Consider the following 27,500-nt stretch of genomic DNA (forward strand, 5'->3'; position numbering starts at 1 on the left):
TGTGTAGGGTTGTAAGGGACTGTAACGTTCACTCATTAAAGGTTACGAGCTGTGTGTGAGTTCAGCCCAGACTGCTGTACAGATCTGAGGGACAAGGAATTTAACCTTCAACTAAATCCTGAGGCAGGACAAAAGGTCAGAGTGATTTATTACCGTCCCCCAGCACACACGGCGCATCACAGAGGGCCTCCCTCACCCCAGCCAAAAGGACGCACACTGCTACACGCACTCAAGGACAAAACATTGAGCCATTTATGTCTGAATGAGCTCCTGTCACACCTAACCAGGAGAAGCAAATCCTGAAGGTGGCGCAGTGGAGGGGTGGAGAACTTAGACCGTCACTTCAGGAACCAAGAACTCAGATCTACACTTAAGGAACCAAGAACTCAGATCTACACTTCAGGAACCAAGAACTTAGACCTTCATTTCAGGGACCAAGAACTCAGACCTACACTTCAGGAACCAAGAACTTAGACCTTCATTTCAGGGACCAAGAACTCAGACCTACACTTCAGGGACCAAGAACTTAGACCTTCATTTCAGGGACCAAGAACTCAGACCTTCACTTCTGGGACAAAGAACTCAGATCTACACTTCAGAGACCAAGAACTCAGACCTTAATTTCAGGGACAAAGAACTCAAACCTAATTTCAGAAACCAAAGGCTCTCTCTTCAGGGTCCATCTAAACGTGGTCCACCTGGTGCTCAGAAGCTGGGCCAGATGTTTGGAAGCTAACAATAACACACAGTGCCAACACACGCTGCTAATACACATTTGCAAACTGCAACAGAAATTCAATTTTTGCACACAGTCACACTTTCGGCAAAAAAGCTCTAGATATTCTGGGAGTGACCATTGTGTGCATTATCCACATTGAACTTCACTGAAATCCAAACACCTCTTGCAAATATTCACCAATCACACACACACACACACACATTCTCACACACACATTCACACTCTCACACACACACAGGGCTGTAAAGTCACCACAGACCTGTGGATGAACTCCGCTTTGCATTTTACAGCACACAGGGCAGCTGGGCCAGTCTGGGCCTCATCTCCACGGCGATGGGCCACGGAGGGGTCGCCAGGCGCCAGCTCTGCCCACGCTCATCTGCTCTGGGGAAAAGGATGTCGTGGCAACTCATGGTCACCATGGAGATGAAGATTAAAGATGTTTTCCAGTGATTGTGAGCTTCAGGTTTGGCATCAAACATCAAGATTCAAAAGTGTGAACACACACACACACACACACACACACACACACACACACACACTCACACTCACACTCACACTCACACTCACACACACACACACACACACACACACACACACACACACACACACACAATCATGACCGATCTGCTCTTCTAATCCACCAGTAGACGTATTTTTTTAGGTCAGTGTGACGCAGCACATAAAACAGGAAACAGATCTGTAAGCCATGTGAGTCTTTTATTATCAGATCGACTTATTAGGTGACCAGGGGTCACCAAAGGTCAAGACACACCTCCTGCTGTAGTCCCTCCCCTTTCTGCCGCATCATCCATCATCGCTGTGGCGACCACGCTCTGCAGATCCGTGTCACACACACACACACACACACACACACACTGAAGATCCTCACACACACACACACTGAAGATCCTCACACACACACACACACACACACACACACACACACACACTGAAGATCCTCACACTCACACACACACTGAAGATCCTCACACTCACACACACACACACACTGAAGATCCTCACACACATACACACACACACACACACACTGAAGATCCTCACACACACACACACACTGAAGATCCTCACACTCACACACACACACTGAAGATCCTCACACTCACACACACACACACACTGAAGATCCTCACACTCACACACACACACACTGAAGATCCTCACACTCACACACACACACACACTGAAGATCCTCACACATACACACACACACACACTGAAGATCCTCACACACACACACACACACACACACACTGAAGATCCTCACACACACACTGAAGATCCTCACACACACACACACACTGAAGATCCTCACACACACACACACACACACACACACACTGAAGATCCTCACACACACACACACACACACTGAAGATCCTCACACTCCGCTAAGATCCGCCCACCAAACCACCAAATGTCCCATGAATTAGATAAAAGAAAACAAAACAGCTTCCACTTCCTTCCAGAGGAAAACACTCTCGCACTCCCTGGCGTTCCCAGGAGGCCCGTGGTCGTCCCGAACATTGGCTCTTCTCCATGCGGGACGGAGTGACGGCTCCAGGCAGCCTGCTGTCCTGTGGGAGGAGACGCGGGACCACCTCAGGACCTGACCGACAGCTACACAATGAGGAGCTTTGAGGAAGCCCCCCCCCCACACTTCCTAACCGAGCGCTCAACTAGATCCATCATACCCCTCTTACCCACCTCAGGCACCTAGTGTGTGTGTGTGTGTGTGTGTTGGGGAGGGATTCAGTGTCCCACACTGATTAACCAGGGCCTGTTGCCCCTGGCGATAGAGTCCATGTTTTAAATCCTCTGTTGCCATGGAGAAGCCCTGGTTCTTGTCTCTTTGTCTTAATGCGACAAAGGCAGACTTGATCTGCTCACACACACACACACACACACACACACACACACACACACACACACACACACACACACACACACACACACACACACACACACACACACACACACACACACACACAGGCCTGGTCAGGCCTGCTGGAGCTCAGCTATTGTGCTTCACTCACTCACACACACACACACACACACACACACACACACACACACACACACACACCATTCTTATGCGAGGGAAAAAGTGTCAGCACAGCGGAATTAGGGGGAGCGAGTCCTGATCACAGCTTCATCAGTGCAGCTGTCGTGAGCAGTGTGAGGCACCGTCCCCAGTCCCACAGCAGACGTCCTGCACGCCGTCCCTCTGACGAGACGGCAGCGGGACCCGGACGGCAGGCCTCACACACCCCGCTGTAGCCAGGATTCAGGAGCAGCTGGTGGTCTCCAGGAGCTGGGGAGGATCAGGAGTGATCTCCCTCACTCACACCCAGTCTTTTGGTCTGACAGTTCTATTCCTGGATTAGTTCTATTCTGGATTAGTTCTATTCCTGGATTAGTTCTATTCTGGATGAGTTCTATTCCTGGTTGTGTGCGTTTAGGTACATTAGAATGCACGTGTTGACCTGCTTTTGACCACAGTGTGGGTTGGTTGAACACAGAGGCCACGCTGCTGTAGCGCTCAGGGTAAGTGTTAGGGTTTAGGGTGTAGAGTTTAAGGTTTAGGGTTAGGGTTGAGCTCTGCCTTTCAGGAACAGAGTGAGAGGAGCTAGCCAAGGGGGCGGGGCATGTGGGCTTATCTGAGGATTACTGCTCTTCAGAGCTCACGCCTCTGCCTCCCTCCCCCTCTGTGGTAAATATTTGCCCTGTTTCTTATCTGGACGAGAGGACACAGGACATCCTCTGGGTCTTAAAGAGAGTCAGTCCAACCACACACACACGTTAGTATAAGCTTCTAATTAATGAAGCTCGAATCTGAGAGATGCAGGTGATACATTTTTTTTCACAAATCAGCTTCCCACATCTTACGGATGAGTGCACCCAGCGCACGTGTCCAGACCCTGGTTCAGTGCTCACGCTCTGCTTCAGTCTCTGGGTTAGGGATAGACAAAATGTCCTTTTATTTTTGACATTTTTTAATAGCCATAAAATTAATGCCATGTCAGGGATTATGAAACTGCTCTAGGTATGCTCTGTCTATGTATGGGCTTATCTGACTGCTCTAGGTATGCTATTTCATGGGGTTATTAGACTGCTCTAGGTATGCTCTGTCATGGATTATCAGATTGCTCTATGTATGCTCTGTCTATGTATGGGCTTATCTGACTGCTCTAGGTATGCTATTTCATGGGGTTATTAGACTGCTCTAGGTATGCTCTGTCATGGATTATCAGATTGCTCTATGTATGCTCTGTCTATGTATGGGCTTATCTGACTGCTCTAGGTATGCTATTTCATGGGGTTATTAGACTGCTCTAGGTATGCTCTGTCAGGGATTATCAGACTGTTCTAGGTATGCTCCATCAGTGGTTATCAGACTGCTCTGGGTATGCTCTGTCAGGGATTATCAGATGGCTCTGAGATTGCTCTGTCAGGGATTATAAGACTGCTCTATATATGCACAGACTGCTCTAGGTATGCTCTGTCAGTGGTTATTAGACTGCTCTATGTATGCTCTGTCAGGGATTATCAGACTGCTCTATATATGCACAGACTGCTCTAGGTATGCTCTGTCAGGCATTATCGGACGGCTCTAGGTATGCTCTGTCAGGGATTATCAGATTGCTCTAGGTATGCTCTGTCAGTGGTTATCAGACTGTTCTAGGTATGCTATGTCAGGGATTATCAGACTGCTCTATATATGCACTGTCAGGGATTATCAGATTGCTCTAGGTATGCTCTGTCAGGGGTTATCAGAATGCTCTAGGTATGCTATGTCAGGGATTATTAGACTGCTCTATATATGCACTGTCAGGGGTTATCAGACTGCTCTAGGTATGCTATGTCAGGGGTTATCAGACTGTTCTAGGTATGCTCTTTCAGGGATTATCAGACTGCTCTATATATGCACTGTCATGTGTTATCAGACTGCTCTAGGTATGCTATGTGGTCATTTCAGCAGCATCAGTAACGCCAAATGGCTTCAGAGACTCTGAGGAGACAGAGACACACAAGTGAGGAAGTAGTAGTGGACCTGTCCACGCTCACATGTCCCTCACAGCACACGCTGCTCAGAACTCAGACACCTCTCAAACAAATTCAAAAACGCATGTTAAAAGCATCCAGTGAACACCTCCAACAAATGAAACAAGCCAAGCTGACGGGATACAAAGTACAAGTCTCTCTCTCTCTCTCTCTCTCTCTCTCTCTCTCTCTCTCTCTCTCTCTCCCTCCCTCCCTCCCTCCCTCCCCCCCCCCCCCCCCCCCTGTGGTTATCCCCCTCCCCTGTTCTCTCTCTCCCTCTCTCTTTCCCATTTACCTCCCTTGTCAGGAGGAACATCTAGTTCTGGGCTAGGTCCTGGTCACCCTGGCCTTGAACATACTGTGATGGTCTATGGCACACACACTCTCTCTCTCTCTCTCTCTCTCTCTCTCTCTCTCTCTCTCTCTCTCTCACACACACACACACACACACACACACACACACACACACACAAGCACATGCATGCACAGACGCACGCACACACACAGACTCACACAGAGACACTCACACAAAGATACACACACACACACTCAGAGACACATATACAAAGGCACACACAATCTATCACGCACAAAGACACACACACACACACACACACACACACACACACACACACACACACACACACACACACTATGTTTTGGCAGCTTGATATGTCAGTGACTTTGAGGTGCAGATGCTTGTGTGTGTGTGTGAGTGTGTGTTTTTGTGCAAGTGTGTGAGTGTCATGTTTGTGTGTGTGGGACGTGCCATGAACAAAGGCAAACAAATGAAAACGGACACCAGAGTGCTGAAACCCAGAGAACTGAAACATTTGGTCTCTAAACTCGGGTCACGACAAAACAGTGCGCTAAAAAAAGGCCTTGTGTCGCTGGAGGTGCGTGTCGCGGGAGGTGTGTGTTGCGGGAGGTGAGTGTTGCGGGAGGTGAGTGTCGCGGGAGGTGCGTGTCGCGGGAGGTGAGTGTTGCGGGAGGTGTGTGTTGCGGGAGGTGTGTGTCGCGGGAGGTGCGTGTCGCGGGAGGTGCGTGTTGTAGGAGGTGAGTGTTGCGGGAGGTGTGTGTTGCGGGAGGTGTGTGTTGCGGGAGGTGTGTGTTGCCCAGTTCAAGGCCTGCTCCATCTCCACCCCCACTCCACCTCCCCACTCTGCAGCACATCCGTCAGGTCTAACCAGCGCTTCCAAGAATCCCAGAAATCTCTGGAACTCTCTGGATTTGTACGAGGCCTGTGTGTGTGTGTGTGTGTGTGTGTGTGTGTGTGTGTGTGTGTGTGTGTGTGCCAGTGGAGTAATGACCACACAGGGAAGTTCTCCTTCCACCCACAAAAGCTGAATCTTCTTCAGCAGATTCTCCTGGATGATCGTCTTTACCATTCAGGTCTTTTACAGTTCAAACCGTAACATTCAAACTGATGTTTGCTCATTACCTTCTCAGCATGTCATAAAATTGGTTTATATTGAAATGATGAATGATTTCACTGACATTAATGGATACAAATATGTGAATACAAATGTGAAAACACAAATGCAGCAAAAAGCAAGTAAACCTTGAAATGTATTGCTGATAAAGTCCATGAGGGTGTATTTGTTGAAACTGTCTGAATAAACAAGAGCAGAAATTACTCTGGAGGCCTCCAAGTCTTTTTATGTAAGTGTGTGTGTGTGTGAGAGAGAGAGAGAGAGAGAGAGAGAAAGAGAGAGAATGTGTAAATGTGTGTGTGAGAGTGTGCTGAGTCCAGTCAGTAAACGTCTGGGCTCTAGTTTCAGTTCCTCTAAGCCTTAAATCAATACTTGTTTATCTGGAATTAAGGGACACGAGCCAAAGGACATCATGAAATAGCCCCCCCCCCTCCAACTTACCCCAACAAATACCCCCCCTCCAAATTACCCCACCAAATATCACCCCCCCAACCTACCCCACCAAATACCGTCCACCCCAATTTACCCAACCAAACACAACCCCCCCACACAATTTAACTCACCAAATACCACCCCCCTCCCACAATTTAAACCACCAAATACCCCCCAAAGTACCCAAAACTCACCAAATATATTTAGAACTACAACCACAACTACCAGTCCCTAGTTCTAGAACTACAACTACAGCTACCAGTCCCTAGTTTTAGAACTACAACTACCAGTCCCTAGTTTTAGAACTACAACCACAACTACCAGTCCCTAGTTCTAGAACTACAACCACAACTACCAGTCCCTAGTTCTAGAACTACAACTACAGCTACCAGTCCCTAGTTTTAGAACTACAACTACAGCTACCAGGCCCTAGTTTTAGAACTACAACCACAACTACCAGTCCCTAGTTTTAGAACTACAACTACAATGAAATGAAAAAATGAAATGTGCCATATTTTGTCAATTGTGATTTTTACACCCCAATCGAAATTTGTCCTCCGCTTTTAACCCATCTGTGCAGTCAGAACACACACACACACTAGTGATTACTAGGGGCTGTGGATCACACGTGCCCAGAGCGGTGGGCAGCCCTAGCCCGGCGCCCGGGGAGCAGTTGGGGTTAGGTGCCTTGCTCAAGGGCACCTCAGTCATGGCCTGTCTGGGAATCGAACCCACGACCCTCCGGTCACAAGTCCAGTTCCCTAACCGCCAGGCCATGACTGCAACTACCAGTCCCTAGTTTTAGAACTACAACCACAACTACCAGTCCCTAGTTCTAGAACTACAACTACAGCTACCAGTCCCTAGTTTTAGAACTACAACTACAGCTACCAGTCCCTAGTTTTAGAACCACAACTACAACTACCAGTCACTAGTTTTAGAACTACAACTACAAGTCCCTAGTTTTAGAACTACAACTACAGCTACCAGTCCTTAGTTTTAGAACTACAGCTACCAGTCCCTAGTTTTAGAACTACAACTACAAGTCCCTAGTTTTAGAACTACAACTACAAGTCCCTAGTTTTAGAACTACAACTACAAGTCCCTAGTTTTAGAACTACAACTACAAGTCCCTAGTTTTAGAACTACAACTACAAGTCCCTAGTTTTAGAACTACAACTACAGCTACCAGTCCCTAGTTTTAGAACCACAACTATACAATAAACAAAGGCAGCAGCCGAGCAAAGAAGAGAAGTACAAACACACACACACACACACACACACACGCACTCATGCACACATACACACACGCACACACACACACGCACACACACACACGCACTCACACACCCACACCCACACGCGCACACACACACACACACACACACACACACACACAAAGCTTCATTAGCTGATGTCAAACAGCCAGCAAAGAGCTGCCCCCCCCCTCCACATAAAGAATCAATGCAAACAAAAGTGAAAGGTCACTGACCCCTGACCTCAAACTTCAGAAAGGGAGGAGGGAGGGGAAACAGAGAGGGGGGGCTCTTTTGTGAGACGAGCTTCACTAATTCAGTTGTGTAACAGTGTCAAACTCCCCTGCCAGTGCTGCCCCCCCCCCCCCCGCCCCCCGTCCACTCAGGCCTGATACGACTCTGGGAAGCTTCAGAACACGCTACACACTCAGAACTCACACGGTTCCCAGCACACACACCTGTGACGTACCAGAGCCTCTCGCTCTGTCTGACCAAACAGTCTGATACAGCAGATCTGTAGGGGCCACAGTGCTTCTGTCTTGCAGGATTTCATGCAATAAACAGAATGTTAAATAATCTTGTTCAGAAATGTAGGTCAAATATTTTTGTTTTCTGAGAGACAGGAACTACAACTCAACTGTGACATGGAACCACAGAAAGATGACCACATAAGAGTCTACTACAGGGAGATGTTGTCATAATGACAATAAAAATGATCCGCCCTAATATATCAGCATTACTCTAACCTTAACCCAAGGATTACTTACAAAGAAGTCATAAATGTATGACAAAAAAAATTTAAATTAGATATTTGTAATACTATAAAGAGAAGGTTCTACCACTATGGTGAGGTGACCTCACAACAGTTCTACTAATGCAGAGTGGTGACATCATGAGGATTCTACCAATACGGTAGGAGATGACTTCATGAAGCTCCACCCACTACAGAGAGAGATGACTTCATGAACCTCCAACCACTACAGAGAGAGATGACCCCGTAAAGGGTCCAACCACAACAGAGAGAGATGACCCCGTAAAGGGTCTAGTCTACATATACAGAAAGGTGAACTCTGTGGTTTTACCACTGAGAGAAATGATCTCATGAGGGTCGCACCACAGTCCAACACTGAGGGTAGCAAACCTTGGAATAACAAGATGACAACCTAGAAAGTGTTACATTAAAAAGGTGGAATCTCCTTTGGCCCACCTAAAGCTAGTGGCCATGTATGGAGCAATTAACAAGTTAAAAATGAGAAATGACCGTATGTGCAATGTCTATTGTATTAGAAGTGTAGCCTTGTCCTGAAACCAGAGCTGGTCGTGTAGAACTCAAAGATGCGTAATAAATTACAACACCCACATTCTCCTGTGACAGCACAGACGAATAAATAAAGCCCCAAGGATGAATGCAGTGTACAACATTTCCTGCATAGTCAGATCTGATGTTGCCTGGGAGGCTACAGAGTTCCACGCATTCCTGACCTGCCGTAAAGGCAAAAAAAAAAGAGAACAGGTTAAAAGTTTACAGGCACCCAGGCGGAAGCCCGACAGGTCCTGGCCGCAATCATGAGGGGCTCTGGGGGTCAGAGGTCATCGCTGTTTCCCAGGGCCCTCGGGTGGGGGTGGGGGGTGCGGTTAAAGGGCGTGTACTGACCGCTGTGGTAAACTCCGTCCTCTAGGTGGAGGAGGATAACCTTCACCGCAAGGCCTCTGACCCTGGGGGAAGGGAGGGGGGGGCTCAGCTGTAAGACTCATCACCAAGTTTACGACTCACAGAGAGCTGGTGAGAAACAGGGTTTAAGAAACAGAAACAGATGGTGTTCAGGGGTCAGCAAGAAGTGACACAGCAGGAGCTCTGGAGCTCTAGACCGGACGTGACCAAGTGCTCAGCTCAAACTCAGATCAACACAGCATAAACACAAATCAACACAGCATAAACACAAATCAACACAGCTCAAACTCAAATCAACACAGCTCAAACTCAAATCAACACAGCTCAAACTCAAATCAACACGACTCAAACTCAAATCAACACGACTCAAACTCAAATCAACACGACTCAAACTCAAATCAACACGACTCAAACTCAACTCAAATCAACACGACTCAAACTCAAATCAACACAGCTCAAATTCAGATCAACACAGCTCAAATTCAGATCAACACAGCTCAAATTCAGATCAACACAGCTCAAATTCAGATAATCACAGCTCAAACTCATGGTGAAGGGTGATATGTGGTATAGTGTGATCTCCTGGACTATGGTGTGTATTGTGTCACACACATGGTGTGTGGAGATGGGGACATGTGAAGCCGATTCTGAGCTCCCTGAAAACCAGTGTATAAGCACCAGCAGGTAACCACTAGTGACCACCACAAAAACCTGCCCAACAAACAGGTCTACAGACCCAGGCCTCTCTGACCCCCCCAGCCTACAGTCCCAGGTCTCTGTGACAGATGGAAGAGTTCCAACTCAACAGGTGCGTGTTGTCTCCCTCACACCAGTGGCACCCCCACCTCTGACCTTCACTGCGTTACCATGGTCACAACAAGGCCCAATGTCAAGGCAGAGAGGAAGATGATCTCTGTCTCTGTGCTAGCTCCTCCCCCTGAACTGCCCCCGCCCAAACACACTCACCATCACTACTGTCAGCTGGAATGTGTCCCTTAAGCAACGAAAAGAAGGTCAACAAACCCGCGATTAAAGAACAATGTGTCACCACCACAGTGCGTTCAGTGCTTACACATGTATTTTCACATTCTTTTACAAATTATGCTGGCAGCAATATAACTACAAACTCACAAGATTCTCCTGACTGGGCTAATTAAAACTGGGCTATTTAAAACTTGTTTGTACAGGTAGACTCACTGTTGGACGGGTGAGAGATGGTGTGAGCTGGTGTGAGCTGGTGTGAGATGGTGTGCATCACAGCAGAGAGGAGAGTGATCAGTGCGTTATGTCCTTTTCAACAGCTTTACATGGTCTACCTGTGTTTTGTTTTCAGATCAACCTGCGGTGTCTTTACTGGAAGGAGGTGAGCTCAGCTCAGTGTGAACACGGCACTGCAGTTTGATTAGAGTGTGTGCGTGTTTGTGAACACATTTGAGTGTGTGCATGTTTGTGAACATAATGGTGTTTAACTATATGCTTATTGGCTCCTCTCTACTCTTCTATGATAGATTGTCCTGTTACCAAGATCAATACTGAATATTAGAAATACACACGCCTTCTTGACATTATGGATAATCAATATGGTTTATATTAGACTCTTCTCTGCTTCAGCTCTACTGGGCTGTTCTGTTCACACACACACACACACACACACACACACACACACACACACACACACACACACACACACACACACATAACAGGCCAGAGAGGACACTGATGATTCATTATAAGAACACCTCTTCTGGGGGGGGGGGGGGGGTTTATTCTAATAGGGACAGATCAATACAGGGGAGGAGAGGGGAGGAGAGGAGAGGAGAGGAGGAGAGGAGAGGAGGAGAGGAGAGGAGGGGAGGAGAGGAGGAGAGGAGGAGAGGAGGAGAGGAGGGGAGGAGAGGAGTGGAGGAGAGGAGGAGAGGAGAGGAGAGGAGAGGAGGGGAGTGGAGGAGAAGGGAGTGGAGGAGAAGGGAGAGTTGAGGAAGCAGAGAAAGAGTTTGCTTGAGGAAATAGGGTTGCTATTGAGGAAAGACCATGAAACAGTTACCGTGGTAACGGCAGACCTAAAATGAGAATTAGTCCAGCAGTCTAATATAACGACAAACACAGATGAAAGATGATCACTTTGATATCAGAGCAACAAACCCATCAACTTGCTCAACACATCAGAGTCCCACAGAATGACATGAGGTTCATTACAGACGCAGCTGAAGAGAACTGGAGAACGGATTACACAGTGATGAATCACGACACAGTGATGAATCACTACACAAGGATGAATCACGACACAGTGATAAATCACGACACAAGGATGAATCACGACACAGCGATGAATCACGACACAGCGATGAATCACGACACAGCGATGAATCACGACACAGCGATGAATCACTACACAAGGATGAATCACGACACAAGGATGAATCACGACACAGCGATAAATCACGACACAGCGATGAATCACGACACAGCGATGAATCACGACACAGCGATGAATCACGACACAGCGATGAATCACGACACAAGGATGAATCACGACACAGCGATGAATCACGACACAGTGATGAATCACGACACAGCGATGAATCACGACACAGCGATGAATCACGACACAGTGATGAATCACGACACAAGGATGAATCGAGACACAAGTATGAATCACAACACAAGGATGAATCACTACACAGCGATGAATCACGACACAGTGATGAATCACGACACAGCGATGAATCACGACACAGCGATGAATCACGACACAGCGATGAATCACGACACAGCGATGAATCACGACACAGCGATGAATCACGACACAGTGATGAATCACGACACAAGGATGAATCACGACACAGTGATGAATCACGACACAAGGATGAATCACGACACAAGGATGAATCACTACACAAGGATGAATCACAACACCAGGATGAATCACGACACAGCGATGAATCACGACACAGTGATGAATCACGACACAGTGATGAATCACGACACAAGGATGAATCGAGACACAAGTATGAATCACAACAGCGATGAATCACGACATAAGGATGAATCACTACACAAGGATGAATCACTACACAAGGATGAATCACTACACAAGGATGAATCACGACACAAGGATGAATCACAACACAGTGATGAATCACGACACAAGGATGAATCACTACACAAGGATGAATCACTACACAAGGATGAATCACTACACAGCGATGAATCACGACACAGTGATGAATCGAGACACAAGTATGAATCACAACACAAGTATGAATCACAACACAGCGATGAATCACGACACAAGGATGAATCACTACACAAGGATGAATCACTACACAAGGATGAATCACAACACAGCGATGAATCACGACACAGTGATGAATCGAGACACAAGTATGAATCACAACACAAGTATGAATCACGACACAGCGATGAATCGTGACAAGTATGAATCACACTACACACTACACTACACAATGACATGCAGACATGGATTAGCACAAATACACTGCAAATTAAACTAGGATGTGTTCGGTGATTTAAAAAAAAATGGTATGATATAGCAAAAAAAAACTTTAGTCATGTGTAAAATACAATCAACACAGAAATAAAATGCAGGTAAACAGAAGAGAAGGGTGGGGTGAACCAATAGCAGAAGGGCCCATAAGACATGTGATTCAGTTCATAATGATTCAGATATGTGATTCAATTAATAAATGACTCAGACATGTGATTCAGTTTATAATGATTCAGATATGTGATTCAGTTCATAATGATTCAGATATGTGATTCAATTAATAAATGACTCAGATATGTGATTCAGTTCATAAATGATTCAGATATGTGATTCAATTAATAAATGACTCAGATATGTGATTCAGTTCATAAATGATTCAGATATGTGATACAGCCAAATTATTCTGAAATGAGATTCAGTGTAAACTTTACAAATGAGATTTGATAGCATTAATTCAGAGGAAATGATTCGTTTCCTTCTGCCCCAGAAAAGGAATTCAAATGAGGCTGATGTGAAAGGTTTGAGGAAACACAGATGAATGTGAAGACAAGGAAGAAAGGAACGAGGGAGGACAGAGAGTGATAGAGATGTTTCCCTACAGTCGGCGGGAGGGTGCTGGATGTTGGCCATGTTAGGAAGGCTGTTGTTATCTTCACATTACCTTCCAATTGTTCTGGTCAAACAAAGACAAACACACAGCACATCCACCCCCACTCACCCCCAGGAGGGCAGATGGTCAGTCTCTGAGATCCCTGCCCCACACGCTCGATCAGCTGCACTGACCAGTGAGAGGCCTCCCAGCACACATCCTGTCTCCCCTCGGCCTATCAGAGAAGGTCGCCGGGTCGCTCCGACCAGCCGCGAGCCAGTGCCGAGCGCAAGGCCGCTCGGGCCGTTGCCACGGCAGCAGCATAGGATCAGACCCTGAGGTCAATCTCACAGCACATCTGCAGCTGCTGACCAACGTCTCCGCCTCCTCACAGACGCCACGCTAGCACAAGGACCCGAGGGAGGACAGGGGGTAAGACATGGAGCGTTATGGGTTACGATGACTCGGAGAGAGAGGACCGCTTCAGACGAGCATGTCTTACCCACCTGAGAGAGAGAGACAGACGAGCATGTCTTACCCACCTGAGAGAGAGAGACAGACGAGCATGTCTTACCCACCTGAGAGAGAGAGACAGACGAGCATGTCTTACCCACCTGAGAGAGAGACAGACAAGCATGTCTTACCCACCTGAGAGGAAGACAGACAGTTTCCGAGAGACGCAATCTGTTTAAAATGGGAACAGGACGTTTTTTTAGCCTCAAACAATGATGTGTTACCTAGTGTAGGACAGTTTCTACTGTTAGAGGCCATAAAGGACGTAGTGGGCTGATTCTGTTGGGGGGGGGGGGGGGGGGGTCTTGATCAGGGCAGGACGAGCTGCAGTCACGATGGAATGGGACCAAACCAGACTTAGTCCAGTGGATAGGACTAAAACTAGACTTAGTCCAGTGGAATGGCAGATCCAGGTAGACCCACCACTGCCCTGTTCATAAAGGGTCGAGACTAACGAGTTCTCAGACCACACTAATAAAAGCGCACACACCAGGACTGCACTAGCGAACTCTGGCCAACCCTTAACAGCTGTTTCCATAAGACAATTTAACGAGCTATTGTAAAGATGAATAATTTCACAAATGTGTTATATAATGAGAAGGTAAGGCATGATGGTGGATTTTAACACGGAGTCCAGTTGTATTTTCCTGAAAAAAATACAGAATGGCACAGTCATAACACAGATGTCCTTCATAGGCTAATATGCTCACACACATAAAAATAGAAACACAAGCATTTAAAACGTGAGGAGGAAGAGCAAACCCGTTAAAGAGACAAGCGCCTTTACAAATTCGCATTACTCTCTGTGAAACTACTAAGAACGGTATTGTAGCTCTGCGGGGTTAACCCATCCCATCAGAAACCAAACCCGTCCCATCGGAACCAAACCCGTCCCATCAGAAACAAACCCATCCCATCGGAACCGCAACGCAGAGGCTAAACTGGTGTGACGGCGAAGAGAAGTCACAGTCCCTACGAGTTCACCTACAAAACTACATGTGCTACAAAGACCCTGCGCCACCACACCATTAATATAGAGTGTAGTGTGACTCGCGGGATCACGCACTAATGTACCTTTAGTATCTTTCATTATCTGACAGGTCACTAAACGTACCGTACGCATTTGCCCTCCTACGGTTTTATGTGGGTATTAATCACAGTAAATTACCTGTCAAACTGGACTATCCTCGAGTAAACCTTCCCACCAGCTGCAGGACGTGTTCTGAACTCACACCACATGGACTCACTTCACTACGAGCCACGAACATCTGCGGCAAAATCAGATATTTATTATACGCGAGTGTTTTTGACAACTGGCTGTTCATACAGATAAAAACCTGGCTGGACTTGACCTGAGATGTGAACACGCTCCTGCACACAAAACAGCGTCTAATCATGTGAGATGGTTGGAATTGACGAGGTTTACCAGATTTCTCGTCTTAAATGTGAGAGGGTGAATCCACCAAGCATCGCGTAAGGTTTACAACAAAAGGCGCTGTAGATACACCACACACTAGTAACGCTTTCATGTATATGGATCATATAAGCAGCTGTGTTCAGTCTGAGCAACATTATACATTATAATACCGTGGAGGAGAACAGCGACTCACCAACGAGCGTGATGCAGGAGCGGTTCCGTCTCCACCAGGACTCACTGTTTGTCCCACAAACGACTCAGGCGCTTCTGTCCTGATGTTCCTCTCGCGCCCGGGCGGTAGGAGCACTGGCATGACGTCAAAGATCTAACGGTATGCGCCGTTTGTGTTGGAGACTTGCGAGCAAACGTGTGGGAGCCCCTGTAGACCGGACAGGAGCCCATTTGAAATAAATAAAGGAAACCCTGAAAAGCGTGTGAGTAATTACAGTAGGAATAAATCAATGAACGGTGAAGGAATAGCAAAAGTCGTCTAATTATTATTAAACATTTTATTTTTATTGAGTTGTTTTTTATAATGACCTTTTTAAACGGACATTTTATCATTTAACGAGCGACCCATTTCCAAACGGCTCTTTCCTCAGATTCCTTTTCATTTAGGCGATTAAAAACAAAACAGAACCAAATAAAAGCCCTGGTGTTTACAGTTAAGACTACTGGGCCAGCTTGTTAGTCTGGACCCATACGATTGTAAAGCTGCTTGACAACGTGTGTTGTGAAAAGCTCTATATAAATAAATTTGACTTAGACTAATTTGACTATAGTTGATAATTACATACTGCCGTCTGATTTCTGAACACATCATAAGACTTCATCTATGAAGGGTCGAATTAATACGACGCCTGGAGACACAGCGAATCCCGAGTTTACCAGAGTTTTCCCAAACCAACAGTGCCCACCTGATTCAGAACCGGCAAAAATCAAATCAAACATCCGTGTGTGAATGAATGAGGACGCAAAGCATCGTTATCACAACACTACTGTCATAGTTTGCGTTTGTGTGGTACCCTTACGACCACTTTACACACACACACACACACACACGACCACTTTACAAACACACGACTTTACACACACACGGACACACAACTACTTTACAAACACACGACCACTTTACACACACACACGAACAGACGTAATATGTAGCATGAGCAGTAATGCCATATATTAACGTAGTCGCATATTCACTTCGGCTTTCTTGGCTAAAAGTTGAGTGTGCCGTGATTAAAATATGACACCATACACCAGATTTACAGTAGGAGAGGTCAGATTAGTGGTCTAGTTTAGGATTTAATACTTATACCGACATCGTAAGATACACAGGCTAACAAAAACAAATAAACATTTAAAAATTACATAATAAAAGCACGTGAGCAGAAACAATAACGTTAAAAGGAGGGCGATGCCTGAATGGAGTCTGAATTTCAGTGAAATTTTAGAAACGTGTCATGTTATCAAAACACAGAAACATCTCCAAGTGTAAAACAGCGATCGTTGCGCTCATGTCTGCAGCTGCAGGAGAATGTCCCGGTTCTGATCCAGTCCAGGTGGCGAAGGACCGCGACTTAGTGCCACGTCTCCTCCGCTTCTCACGGGGTTTCAGGAAAGAGATGAACACTGTGATAAGTAAACATCATCTGATATATGGACTTAAAGGTGGATGGGCCAGTCAGATGCCACTGTCTAACTGCAGTGGTAGAAGTTCCCACATAATCAGACCTCACCCGTGTCCCCTGGAGCTTTTCTCCGCTAAGATTTTTGATTTCTGGAGTCAAGACACTCGACTGGGTGCATGTGTGTGTTTGAACACGGACCTGTAAACCGACCAGTGCACGCGGACGCCACCTTCAGAGGTTTGTAGAAAGTACGGACGCACATTTACACACTGGTAGCGCCACCCAGTGGTCACTCCTCAGAGGTTCCCTTATATGTGCTCAAAACCAGCACCACGCACTGAAACCTTCAACTTCCATATAATGCTATGAAATAGAGGATTTCCAAATGAGCGATTTGTTTAAAGATAAACATATTCAAGGTTTTTTTCATAAATCTCTGGTCTTGTTATAAAAAAATGGCATTCAAAAAATGACAAAGTCCTTCAGCTCTGAACAGAAACGCAAAACATAACCTCGTTTTGACATTAACTTATGCTCACACCAAATGTAGAAATACAGAACCCATCAAACACAAAGTGTGTTTGTATTTTGGTCCCAGTTGATTTATCAATAACCTCAATAACCAAATTATTTGGTTTTAACACTTGGAACATTTCGTTGTGTGAGGTTTGCATGTTTGATGTGTGGGTGTGAATAAAAAAACCCCAGATCCAGACACCAGGGTTAGGGTTAGCACCACGGGCGTGGTAGTGGGGGGAAAAGTGGACCTGACTACCCAGGGCCCGAGTTGGGAGAGGGGCCCATTTAGCCTTGTTTACTGGCATTCATAGGGGCCCACTGACATTAAGTGTGTACAGGCCCAGTTTGTAAATAACAGACAACTCAAGCAATTAATGCCACTATTTTCCTAAAAAGCAACAAGGATATTTTTTTCAATTTGTTCAGCTGAACAACGTGTCCAGTGTTATGATGGTTGAAAGTGTTTCATGTATGTACACTGACTCTTTAATAGTGGAGCAATATATATTTATCAGGACAACAATGAGACTTGTTAAATATTTGAGTGTGAGATAAAACGAGCAGTGTGTGTACATGTTGTAGTCTCGGCTCTTCAGGGCGAATGTGGCGTGTTGTCTCCTTAATCCTACCATAAGACGTTATTCCAGACGCTGAGTGAAGTCAGTGTCAGGGTAACGCCAGCCAGCTGTAAGCGGCACACAGCTGTAATACTGCAGCTGTGATGTTGTGAGCAGGGTGAAAATGGCATTAGCACTGTGGAGCACTAACAGGTAACGTCCTCACTCACAGGTAACGTCCTCACTCACAGGTAACGTCCCCACCAACAGGTAACGTCCCCACCAACAGGTAACGTCCTCACTCACCGATAACGTCCCCACCAACAGGTAACGTCCCCACCAACAGGTAACGTCCCCACCAACAGGTAACGTCCTCACCAACAGGTAACGTCCTCACCAACAGGTAACGTCCCCACTCACAGGTAACGTCCCCACTCACAGGTAACGTCCCCACTCACAGGTAACGTCCCCACTCACAGGTAACGTCCTCACTCACAGGTAACGTCCTCACCAACAGGTAACGTCCTCACCAACAGGTAACGTCCTCACTCACAGGTAACGTCCTCACTCACAGGTAACGTCCTCACCGACAGGTAACGTCCCCACTCACAGGTAACGTCCCCACTCACAGGTAACGTCCTCACTCACAGGTAACGTCCTCACCAACAGGTAACGTCCTCACCAACAGGTAACGTCCTCACTCACAGGTAACGTCCTCACTCACCGATAACGTCCTCACTCACCGATAACGTCCCCACCCACAGGTAACGTCCCCACTCACAGGTAACGTCCTCACTCACAGGTAACGTCCTCACTCACCGATAACGTCCTCACTCACAGATAACGTCCTCACTCACCGATAACGTCCTCACTCACAGATAACGTCCTCACCAACAGGTAACGTCCCCACCAACAGGTAACGTCCCCACTCACAGGTAACGTCCCCACTCACAGGTGCAGCTGTGTGACGCCCTAGCAACGGGTGACGAGTGTCACCGTGGTGATCGTCATGGAGCAGCTGCAGCCTGCCCCATGCCCAGGGTCTCCAGGGTAACGGGCTTTAGACACAGACACACACACGAGATCACTGAACTCACACACACACAAGATCACTGAACTCACACACACCACACACACAATCTCTGAACTCACACACACACACACACACACGAGATCACTGAACTCACACACACACACACACACACAATCTCTGAACTCACATGGCACTTAAGAATTGTACAGTTGAAAAGCGTTCAGTATTAATGTATCGATATATCGACCAATCGATAGGATCACTCACAAATCCAAACTGTGGGAACACTGTAACCAAGGTTACAACAGATCAGCAGGACGTTTCTGGTAACGGGTCTGGTATCTAGGCAGCAGGACGTACCTGGTAACGGGTCTGGTATCTAGGCAGCAGGACATACCTGGTAACGGGTCTGGTATCTAGGCTGCAGGACGTACCTGGTAACGGGTCTGGTATTTAGGCAGCAGGACGTACCTGGTAACGGGTCTGGTAGCTAGGCAGCAGGACGTACCTGGTAACAGGTCTATCTAGGCAGCAGGACGTACCTGGTAACAGGTCTATCTAGGCAGCAGGACGTACCTGATAACAGGTCTATCTAGGCAGCAGGACGTACCTGGTAACAGGTCTATCTAGGCAGCAGGACATACCTGGTAACAGGTCTATCTAGGCAGCAGGACATACCTGGTAACGGATCTGGTATCTAGGCAGCAGGACGTACCTGGTAACAGGTCTATCTAGGCAGCAGGACGTACCTGGTAACAGGTCTGGTATCTAGGCAGCAGGACGTACCTGGTAACGGGTCTGGTATCTAGGCTGCAGGACGTACCTGGTAACAGGTCTATCTAGGCAGCAGGATGTACCTGGTAACAGGTCTGGTATCTAGGCTGCAGGACGTACCTGGTAACAGGTCTGGTATCTAGGCAGCAGGACGTACCTGGTAACAGGTCTATCTAGGCAGCAGGACGTACCTGGTAACAGGTCTGGTATCTAGGCAGCAGGACGTACCTGGTAACGGGTCTGGTATCTAGGCAGCAGGACATACCTGGTAACAGGTCTATCTAGGCAGCAGGATGTACCTGGGAACAGGTCTATCTAGGCAGCAGGACATACCTGGTAACGGGTCTGGTATCTAGGCAGCAGGACGTACCTGGTAACAGGTCTATCTAGGCAGCAGGACGTACCTGGTAACGGGTCTGGTATCTAGGCAGCAGGACGTACCTGGTAACAGGTCTATCTAGGCAGCAGGATGTACCTGGGAACAGGTCTATCTAGGCAGCAGGACATACCTGGTAACGGGTCTGGTATCTAGGCAGCAGGACGTACCTGGTAACAGGTCTATCTAGGCAGCAGGACGTACCTGGTAACGGGTCTGGTATCTAGGCAGCAGGACGTACCTGGTAACAGGTCTGGTATCTAGGCAGCAGGACGTACCTGGTAACAGGTCTATCTAGGCAGCAGGACGTACCTGGTAACAGGTCTGGTATCTAGGCAGCAGGACGTACCTGGTAACGGGTCTGGTATCTAGGCAGCAGGACGTACCTGGTAACAGGTCTATCTAGGCAGCAGGATGTACCTGGGAACAGGTCTATCTAGGCAGCAGGACATACCTGGTAACGGGTCTGGTATCTAGGCAGCAGGACGTACCTGGTAACAGGTCTATCTAGGCAGCAGGACGTACCTGGTAACAGGTCTATCTAGGCAGCAGGACATACCTGTTAACGGGTCTGGTATCTAGGCAGCAGGACGTACCTGGTAACAGGTCTGGTATCTAGGCAGCAGGACGTACCTGGTAACAGGTCTGGTATTTGATAGCTCTAGGTTGGTATTAACCATTTACTGCATCCTTGTTCCAAAATGCTGTCAGCATGTAGTGTTGCTTAGCAATAAGAGCTTGCTAGCCGACTACACTGGTTGGCGTAGGACATGTTTATTTTGAGAACTGTTCTTAGTCCAGGACCAGCTAGGGTTCGTGTCTTAAATAAAACCACCGTACCGGTCAGCCTGGTGGGCCTCTTGCTTTATGAATAGGTATTTTAAGATATTCAGTTCAATGTTGAAAAATAAAATGTTTATTAATTTATTTTTATTATTAATCTTCCAAAAGAAAACAAATGGAGATAAATTCATTAAATGCTACAAAAACGTTCAGTTACTAAAGTCCTATAGCTTACAATCTTAATTTGTTGCTAGGTTGCAAAATTTGTGTGTGAATGAGCCTAAGATGTGGAACGTTGTGTTCATGTGGTACTGAGACGAGATCAAGAAACTCACTGACATGTAGGGTATACATCCATGTAGGGAGAAAGTTCACACTCGTTAAGACAGGTGAGGGGACAGATCACACTCGTTAATTCAGGTGAGGAGACAGGAGATCCTTGTTAAGACAGGTGAGGAGACAGATCACACTCGTTAAGACAGGTGAGGAGACATCACACTCGTTAAGACCGGTGAGGAGACATCACACTCGTTAAGACCGGTGAGGAGACAGGACTCGTTAGCACACAGGTGAGGAGACAGTTCACACTCGTTAAGACAGGAGAGGGGACAGATCACACTCGTTAAGATAGGTGAGGAGACATCACACTCGTTAAGACAGGTGAGGAGACAGGAGACCCTCGTTAAAGACGGGTGAGGAGACAGGACAGGTGACTGCACAGGAAATGCTCGGACTACAGATTTGGTAGGTGGTAAAGATAATGTTTATTAACACATATCCATCAGTTTACCATGCAGGTCCTCTGAGACATGTCAGCCTTGAAGTTCCAGTGCTTTTATGAACTGATAGCAGAGTGCGAAAACCATCTGGAATATCGGAGGTATTGATGATCGTTGTCTCAGGTACACAGGAGCAGAGTGTCTAGAGGAGCCCTGCACCGAGGACCTTGCTATTGCCTAGATGATGGGAATGCTATGAAGGAAAGATCAGAATCCAGAACATCTCCTTAGCTGCAGGTAACTGGGTCCCTGGGAAGAACCCAGCAAATCTCTACAGCAGGTGTGTTAGAGGAGGGAAAATACTCAGACTGAATGAGCTGATGCGAGATCAGTTACGCTTCTTCAGATCCCACTGCATCCCACTGTGTACAGCTGGGAGGAGCTGATCTGGGGTGAGTGTGTGTGTCACACCACCCAGCCTTCATGTCAGCACATCGTCCACACAGGACATCAAACCCACAGAGTTTACTCAGACGCATTTAACATTAGACACTCTGACTCAACATACAGGCTTCCAATAAAACCACAATGTGGATTATACATTTGTTTTGTATTTTAAAAATAGAAGAGAGACACAGTTGTGCATTGTTTGTGTGGAGGGGGGGGGGGGGGGTATGGCAGTCATGTTACCTGGACAGGAAGGCACTAGGGTGGGGAATAACTACACCAGTTCAGTTCTCTACAAATAACTTACAAATCAAACAGTGCAGTTTTACATTGGTAACGTATGGTTCGTCCTTTCACCCATTCATCCATGAATCAATGGTAAGGCAATACATTACCAAAACATATGATAAAACAATTACAGAAATAATGTACCCAATGAACACAAAAATAATAATAAAAAAAACATTGTTTTCTGTGAATTTTTAGAATTCTTCTTAAACCATTCTAATGGTATTCTCATGGCTGGGAGAACTTAATAACAATAATGACAACCATTATTATAATAACAATATGCATAGATTGTAATGATCTCACATGTTCCTGAAGAACAAGGCCAACAGAAGCATCAACAAAGCCCATGTTGGATGTTCTAATACTCAGTACCCAGTATTGCTCTCCAGGCTGATCACTGCCCGTGTGCAGGTGTTCGGGGCCGAAGACCTCAGACGCACGCCGGCCGGGGGGAGCTGCAGGCCAGACCTGATTGTCCCAGAGAAGACAGCCCACAGTAATGAAACACCCTCCCAGAGTTTCCATCCCAAGTGGAGAAAGATGTCTGAGCGCCCCCTGGAGGTTGGGAGGAGTGGTGCTGTGGAGATGAGGGTCTGCAGGGTCCACACCCATCCGGTGATTGCTGGATCCACCCCGATCCACCCCGATCCCTTTCACCCAGCCACCTCCTCCAACCCACCGTCCAAACTGAACCTTGGGCCCAATTCCATTTTATTCATATACATACAAGTTTAAAACGTTTTTAAAGGTTTAATTGTGTGATTTTCTGGGGTTGTGAGAGGTACAGAGTCCTAACCGAGTCCCAGGTTTCAGAAGAATGGGGTGGTTAGCTGGAAGACAAGAGCAGACGTCCCACGGTCAGGAGCCGCAGTAAGACACACTGAACCCAACGCATGTCCCCGTGTTCAGACCCAGATCAGTCGTGCCACACCACAGCACGTCTGCTCTTAGCTGGCCAACTGGCCTGTTCTGAATGTGTAATTTCACAGAATTGTAAAGAGCAGAAGCGTGTTAGGTCGACACTTCCAGGGAAAGAACACACCTTCCTGTGAAGTGCTACAGTGAAGAGATCATGACGTAGCCGATCACAGGCGAGACATGAGCACGTTGATAAACAGGATGATTACGGAGGGTCCTGTTCACAACACACCCCATATTCCATCTCCGTCATTCACTTCAACCAGTCACAAAAGCTTTTTAAGGCACCGTTTATGCATTAGAAAAGGAGCTTATTGCTATTAAATTTGTATTTGTTCCAATCTGTCTACACCAGCCACCTGGTCGGGCTGATGTGGTCTTCCTAACAGCAGGTGGCACTGTTACGAGTGTTATTTTCCAGGCCTTAAAAAGCTTGCACCATGTTCTCAGACTTGCCAAACGACAACGTGACACCCTCCCTCCCTAAAAGCCCCCAGTCAGAGTGCAGGAAGAGTGGGCGTGGTCAGGAAGCAGGGGGCGGAGCTCCTGTGCGTGTGGCTGCCGTCAGCAGGAGCTGGACGACGTGTCTGCAGCGTGGAGGTTGGACTGCGCCCTGCTACAACACAACGGGACACGACACAGCCCGTCAGGACACTACACCGCCTCCACCCATCCCACCCCGTCTGCAGTACCTCACCCTTCTCCTCCTACTCCACCCCTGCTGGTGGCCCTAGCCACACCCCAGACCCCGCCTCCTTCACTAGCCCCACCCCTATGAGCCTCTAGCCCCACCCATGCCACCCCTAGCCAGACTCCACCCGTCCTACCATAGAAAATAAACACATTAAAGTACTCTACCAATCCACTGCTGGTGAGCATTATGCATTACACTGAGACGGCCCCCATGTGGGCGTGGCCCCGGGCTGGGCGGAGTTACCTGGACTTGCCGGAGAGGTTTTTGGGATTCTTGCGGAAAGACTGGTTGGCAACGGAGCGAGACGACATGGTGCGAGGGGAGGCGCGCGTGAAGCTGGGGGGCGGGGCCTTGGGGATCTTCTTGCCCAGGTGGCCAATCCACTTCTTCTGTTCGTCCTGCGACAGCGCTAGCAGAAGCATGTCCCGCGCCGACGTCACGTCATAGTTCACTGCGGGAGAGAGCGTGACAAAAATAAACAAACCACCCACACCCAGCATCTACGGGCACTCAAAATTGCAATGTTGAATGAACCCTGGACCCTACAGCTCCCCGTCTTGGCTAGGAGAGGTCATGGCAGGGTCAGCTGACATATGGCTAATAATTCTGTTTCAACTAGATCTGAAAAATGACCCTCCGTGCCGTGCGTGTCAAGAGAAGGACGGCCGTGTTGGTGAGAGCCGTCAGTGAGCTGCTCGTCTGATTAACAGTGAAATAGACCGAGTTTGTTACCCTAGGAAATCTTTCAGTGTATTTTGGAAGGCCAGTACAGTGTGGGCGGAGCTTCACCTTTGCAGGGGACAATGACGTCCTCTTTCCTGTCCAGATGGTCTTTGTGGCACTTGACGTGACAGCGTCGGCACTCCAGAGCGGGCGGAGGCTTGAAGACGTTCCAGAGGGGCTTGGAGCAGGCCTCACAGTTAGTGGGGAAGTGGTAGAGCGTGGGGATGAACTCATGACCCTTATGGGGCAGGCAGTTGGTTTTATCTCCCTGGGGGGCCGCCTCTAGGTCCGCCTCCTTCCGACACTCACCCTCATTTGCATACAAGATCTGAGGAGAGAAACAAGACCAGTGGTTCCCATGTAGCCCCTCCCCCTCCCTCATGCTCGTTTATATGTGAGGCTTGTTCAGTAAGAACCAACCTGAAATATTCTGGGGATTTCATCAGTCTCTGCGCGGTACACATCACCTTGGGTCACAGGACGCACGTGGAACAGTTTGCTAAACAGAGACACAAGGCATTTCTCACATGTCTGGAGGGGTACCAGTAACATTCATGTCTGGAGGGGTACCAGACTGAAGAGATGAGTGAAGAATACCAAACACCAGACTGGAGGGATGAGTGTGGACAGAATACCAAACACCAGACTGAAGGGATGAGTGAAGAATACCAAACACCAGACTGAAGGGATGAGTGAAGAATACCAAACACCAGACTGAAGGGATGAGTGAGGACAGAATACCAAACACCAGACTGAAGGGATGAGTGAAGAATACCAAACACCAGACTGAAGGGATGACTAACACCAGACTCAAGGGATGAGTGTGGACAGAATATCAAACACCAGACTGAAGGGATGAGTGTGGACAGAATATCAAACACCAGACTGAAGGGATGAGTGTGGACAGAATACCAAACACCAGACTGAAGGAATGAGTGAGGACAGAATACCAAACACCAGACTGAAGGGATGAGTGAAGAATACCAAACACCTGACTGAAGGAATGAGTGTGGACAGAATACCAAACACCAGACTCAAGGGATGAGTGTGGACAGAATATCAAACACCAGACTGAAGGAATGAGTGTGGACAGAATACCAAACACCAGACTGAAGGGATGAGTGTGGACAGAATATCAAACACCAGACTGAAGGGATGAGTGAAGAATACCAAACACCAGACTGAAGGGATGAGTGAAGAATACCAAACACCAGACTGAAGGAATGAGTGTGGACAGAATACCAAACACCAGACTGAAGGGATGAGCGTGGACAGAATACCAAACACCAGACTGAAGGGATGAGTGAAGAATACCAAACACCAGACTGAAGGGATGAGTGTGGACAGAATACCAAACACCAGACTGAAGGGATGAGCGTGGACAGAATACCAAACACCAGACTGAAGGGATGAGCGTGGACAGAATACCAAACACCAGACTGAAGGGATGAGTGAAGAATACCAAACACCAGACTGAAGGGATGAGTGAAGAATACCAAACACCAGACTGAAGGGATGAGTGAAGAATACCAAACACTATACTGAAGGGATGAGTGTGGACACTCACTCTATATCCAGCACCATGGAGGGGTTGGACTGCTCCTTGTCTTGTTCATCATTATAGAAGAGAATCTTCTTACTGCTCACCACAACGTACTGTAGACACACACACACACACACACACACACACACACACACACACACACACACACACACACACACACACACACACACACACACACACAGGTAAGGAGGAGATGTACTGGGTTAAGGGTCTTGCGCCCCCTGCAGGACGTTCAGGCCTCACCTGTTTCTTCCAGCCGTAGCGTTTGATGTTGGCTCTGTTGGGGATGGACAACCACCCCTCCAGCCTCGAGTCTGTGGACACAAACCAGAGGAGAGGGTGAAGCCCCGCCCACTGAAGTAAGACCCGCCCATGGGTCCACATGCAGTCAGCTCAAACTCAGCCAAGGGGGAGGGGCACAAACACAAAATGTATGCTGGGAATAACCAATCAGAATCATTTTCAACAGTCACATGCCAGCCAGTGAGACTCTCAGTCACCACAAGGCACGAGCGCTGTAGCAGTATTCTGGAGCAGAGAACACACACACACACACAAACACACATACACACACACACATACATACACATACACACACACACACACACACACGCACATATATACATACACACCTGCGCACACACACCATTAATATTCATGTGAGTTGGAGCAGATTATTGCTCTGGGCTGTGGGCGTGTCTAAGGTGAGCGCTGGTACAGGTGTGTAGATGTGGGCGTGTCTAAGGTGAGCGCTGGTACAGGTGTGTAGATGTGGGCGTGTCTAAGGTGAGCGCTGGTACAAGTGTGTAGATGTGGGCGTGTCTAAGGTGAGCGCTGGTACAGG

General features: G+C 47.5%; 2 protein-coding genes across 9 annotated transcripts in view; both read right to left on the minus strand.

Annotated features, from left to right (window-relative positions):
• Positions 1–15,962, minus strand: part of greb1l (GREB1 like retinoic acid receptor coactivator) — a 58,320-nt gene extending 42,358 nt beyond the window's left edge. For 2 of the 7 annotated variants that reach the window (XM_076972457.1, XM_076972450.1), the window contains exons 1-2: positions 15,818–15,958; positions 15,376–15,475 (exon numbers count right to left, since the gene is read on the minus strand). The gene's annotated coding sequence lies outside the window, so the exon portion shown is untranslated. The other 5 variants (XM_076972452.1, XM_076972451.1, XM_076972456.1 and 2 more) reach the window with 5 other exon arrangements.
• A 6,078-nt stretch (positions 15,963–22,040) lies between these two features.
• The window catches only part of rock1 (Rho-associated, coiled-coil containing protein kinase 1), a 47,200-nt gene continuing 41,740 nt past the window's right edge, over positions 22,041–27,500 (minus strand). Inside the window, exons 28-33 of one of the 2 annotated variants that reach the window (XM_076973021.1) lie at positions 26,900–26,970; positions 26,660–26,748; positions 25,513–25,591; positions 25,159–25,420; positions 24,613–24,820; positions 22,041–23,587 (exon numbers count right to left, since the gene is read on the minus strand). In XM_076973021.1, coding sequence (XP_076829136.1) covers positions 23,584–23,587; positions 24,613–24,820; positions 25,159–25,420; positions 25,513–25,591; positions 26,660–26,748; positions 26,900–26,970 — 713 coding nt within the window. In that variant the 3' untranslated portion in view covers positions 22,041–23,583. The other variant, XM_076973020.1, reaches the window with a different exon arrangement.

The sequence above is a fragment of the Brachyhypopomus gauderio genome, chromosome 14, assembly GCF_052324685.1.
Source record: "Brachyhypopomus gauderio isolate BG-103 chromosome 14, BGAUD_0.2, whole genome shotgun sequence".
In the NCBI taxonomy this organism is placed as follows: domain Eukaryota; kingdom Metazoa; phylum Chordata; class Actinopteri; order Gymnotiformes; family Hypopomidae; genus Brachyhypopomus; species Brachyhypopomus gauderio.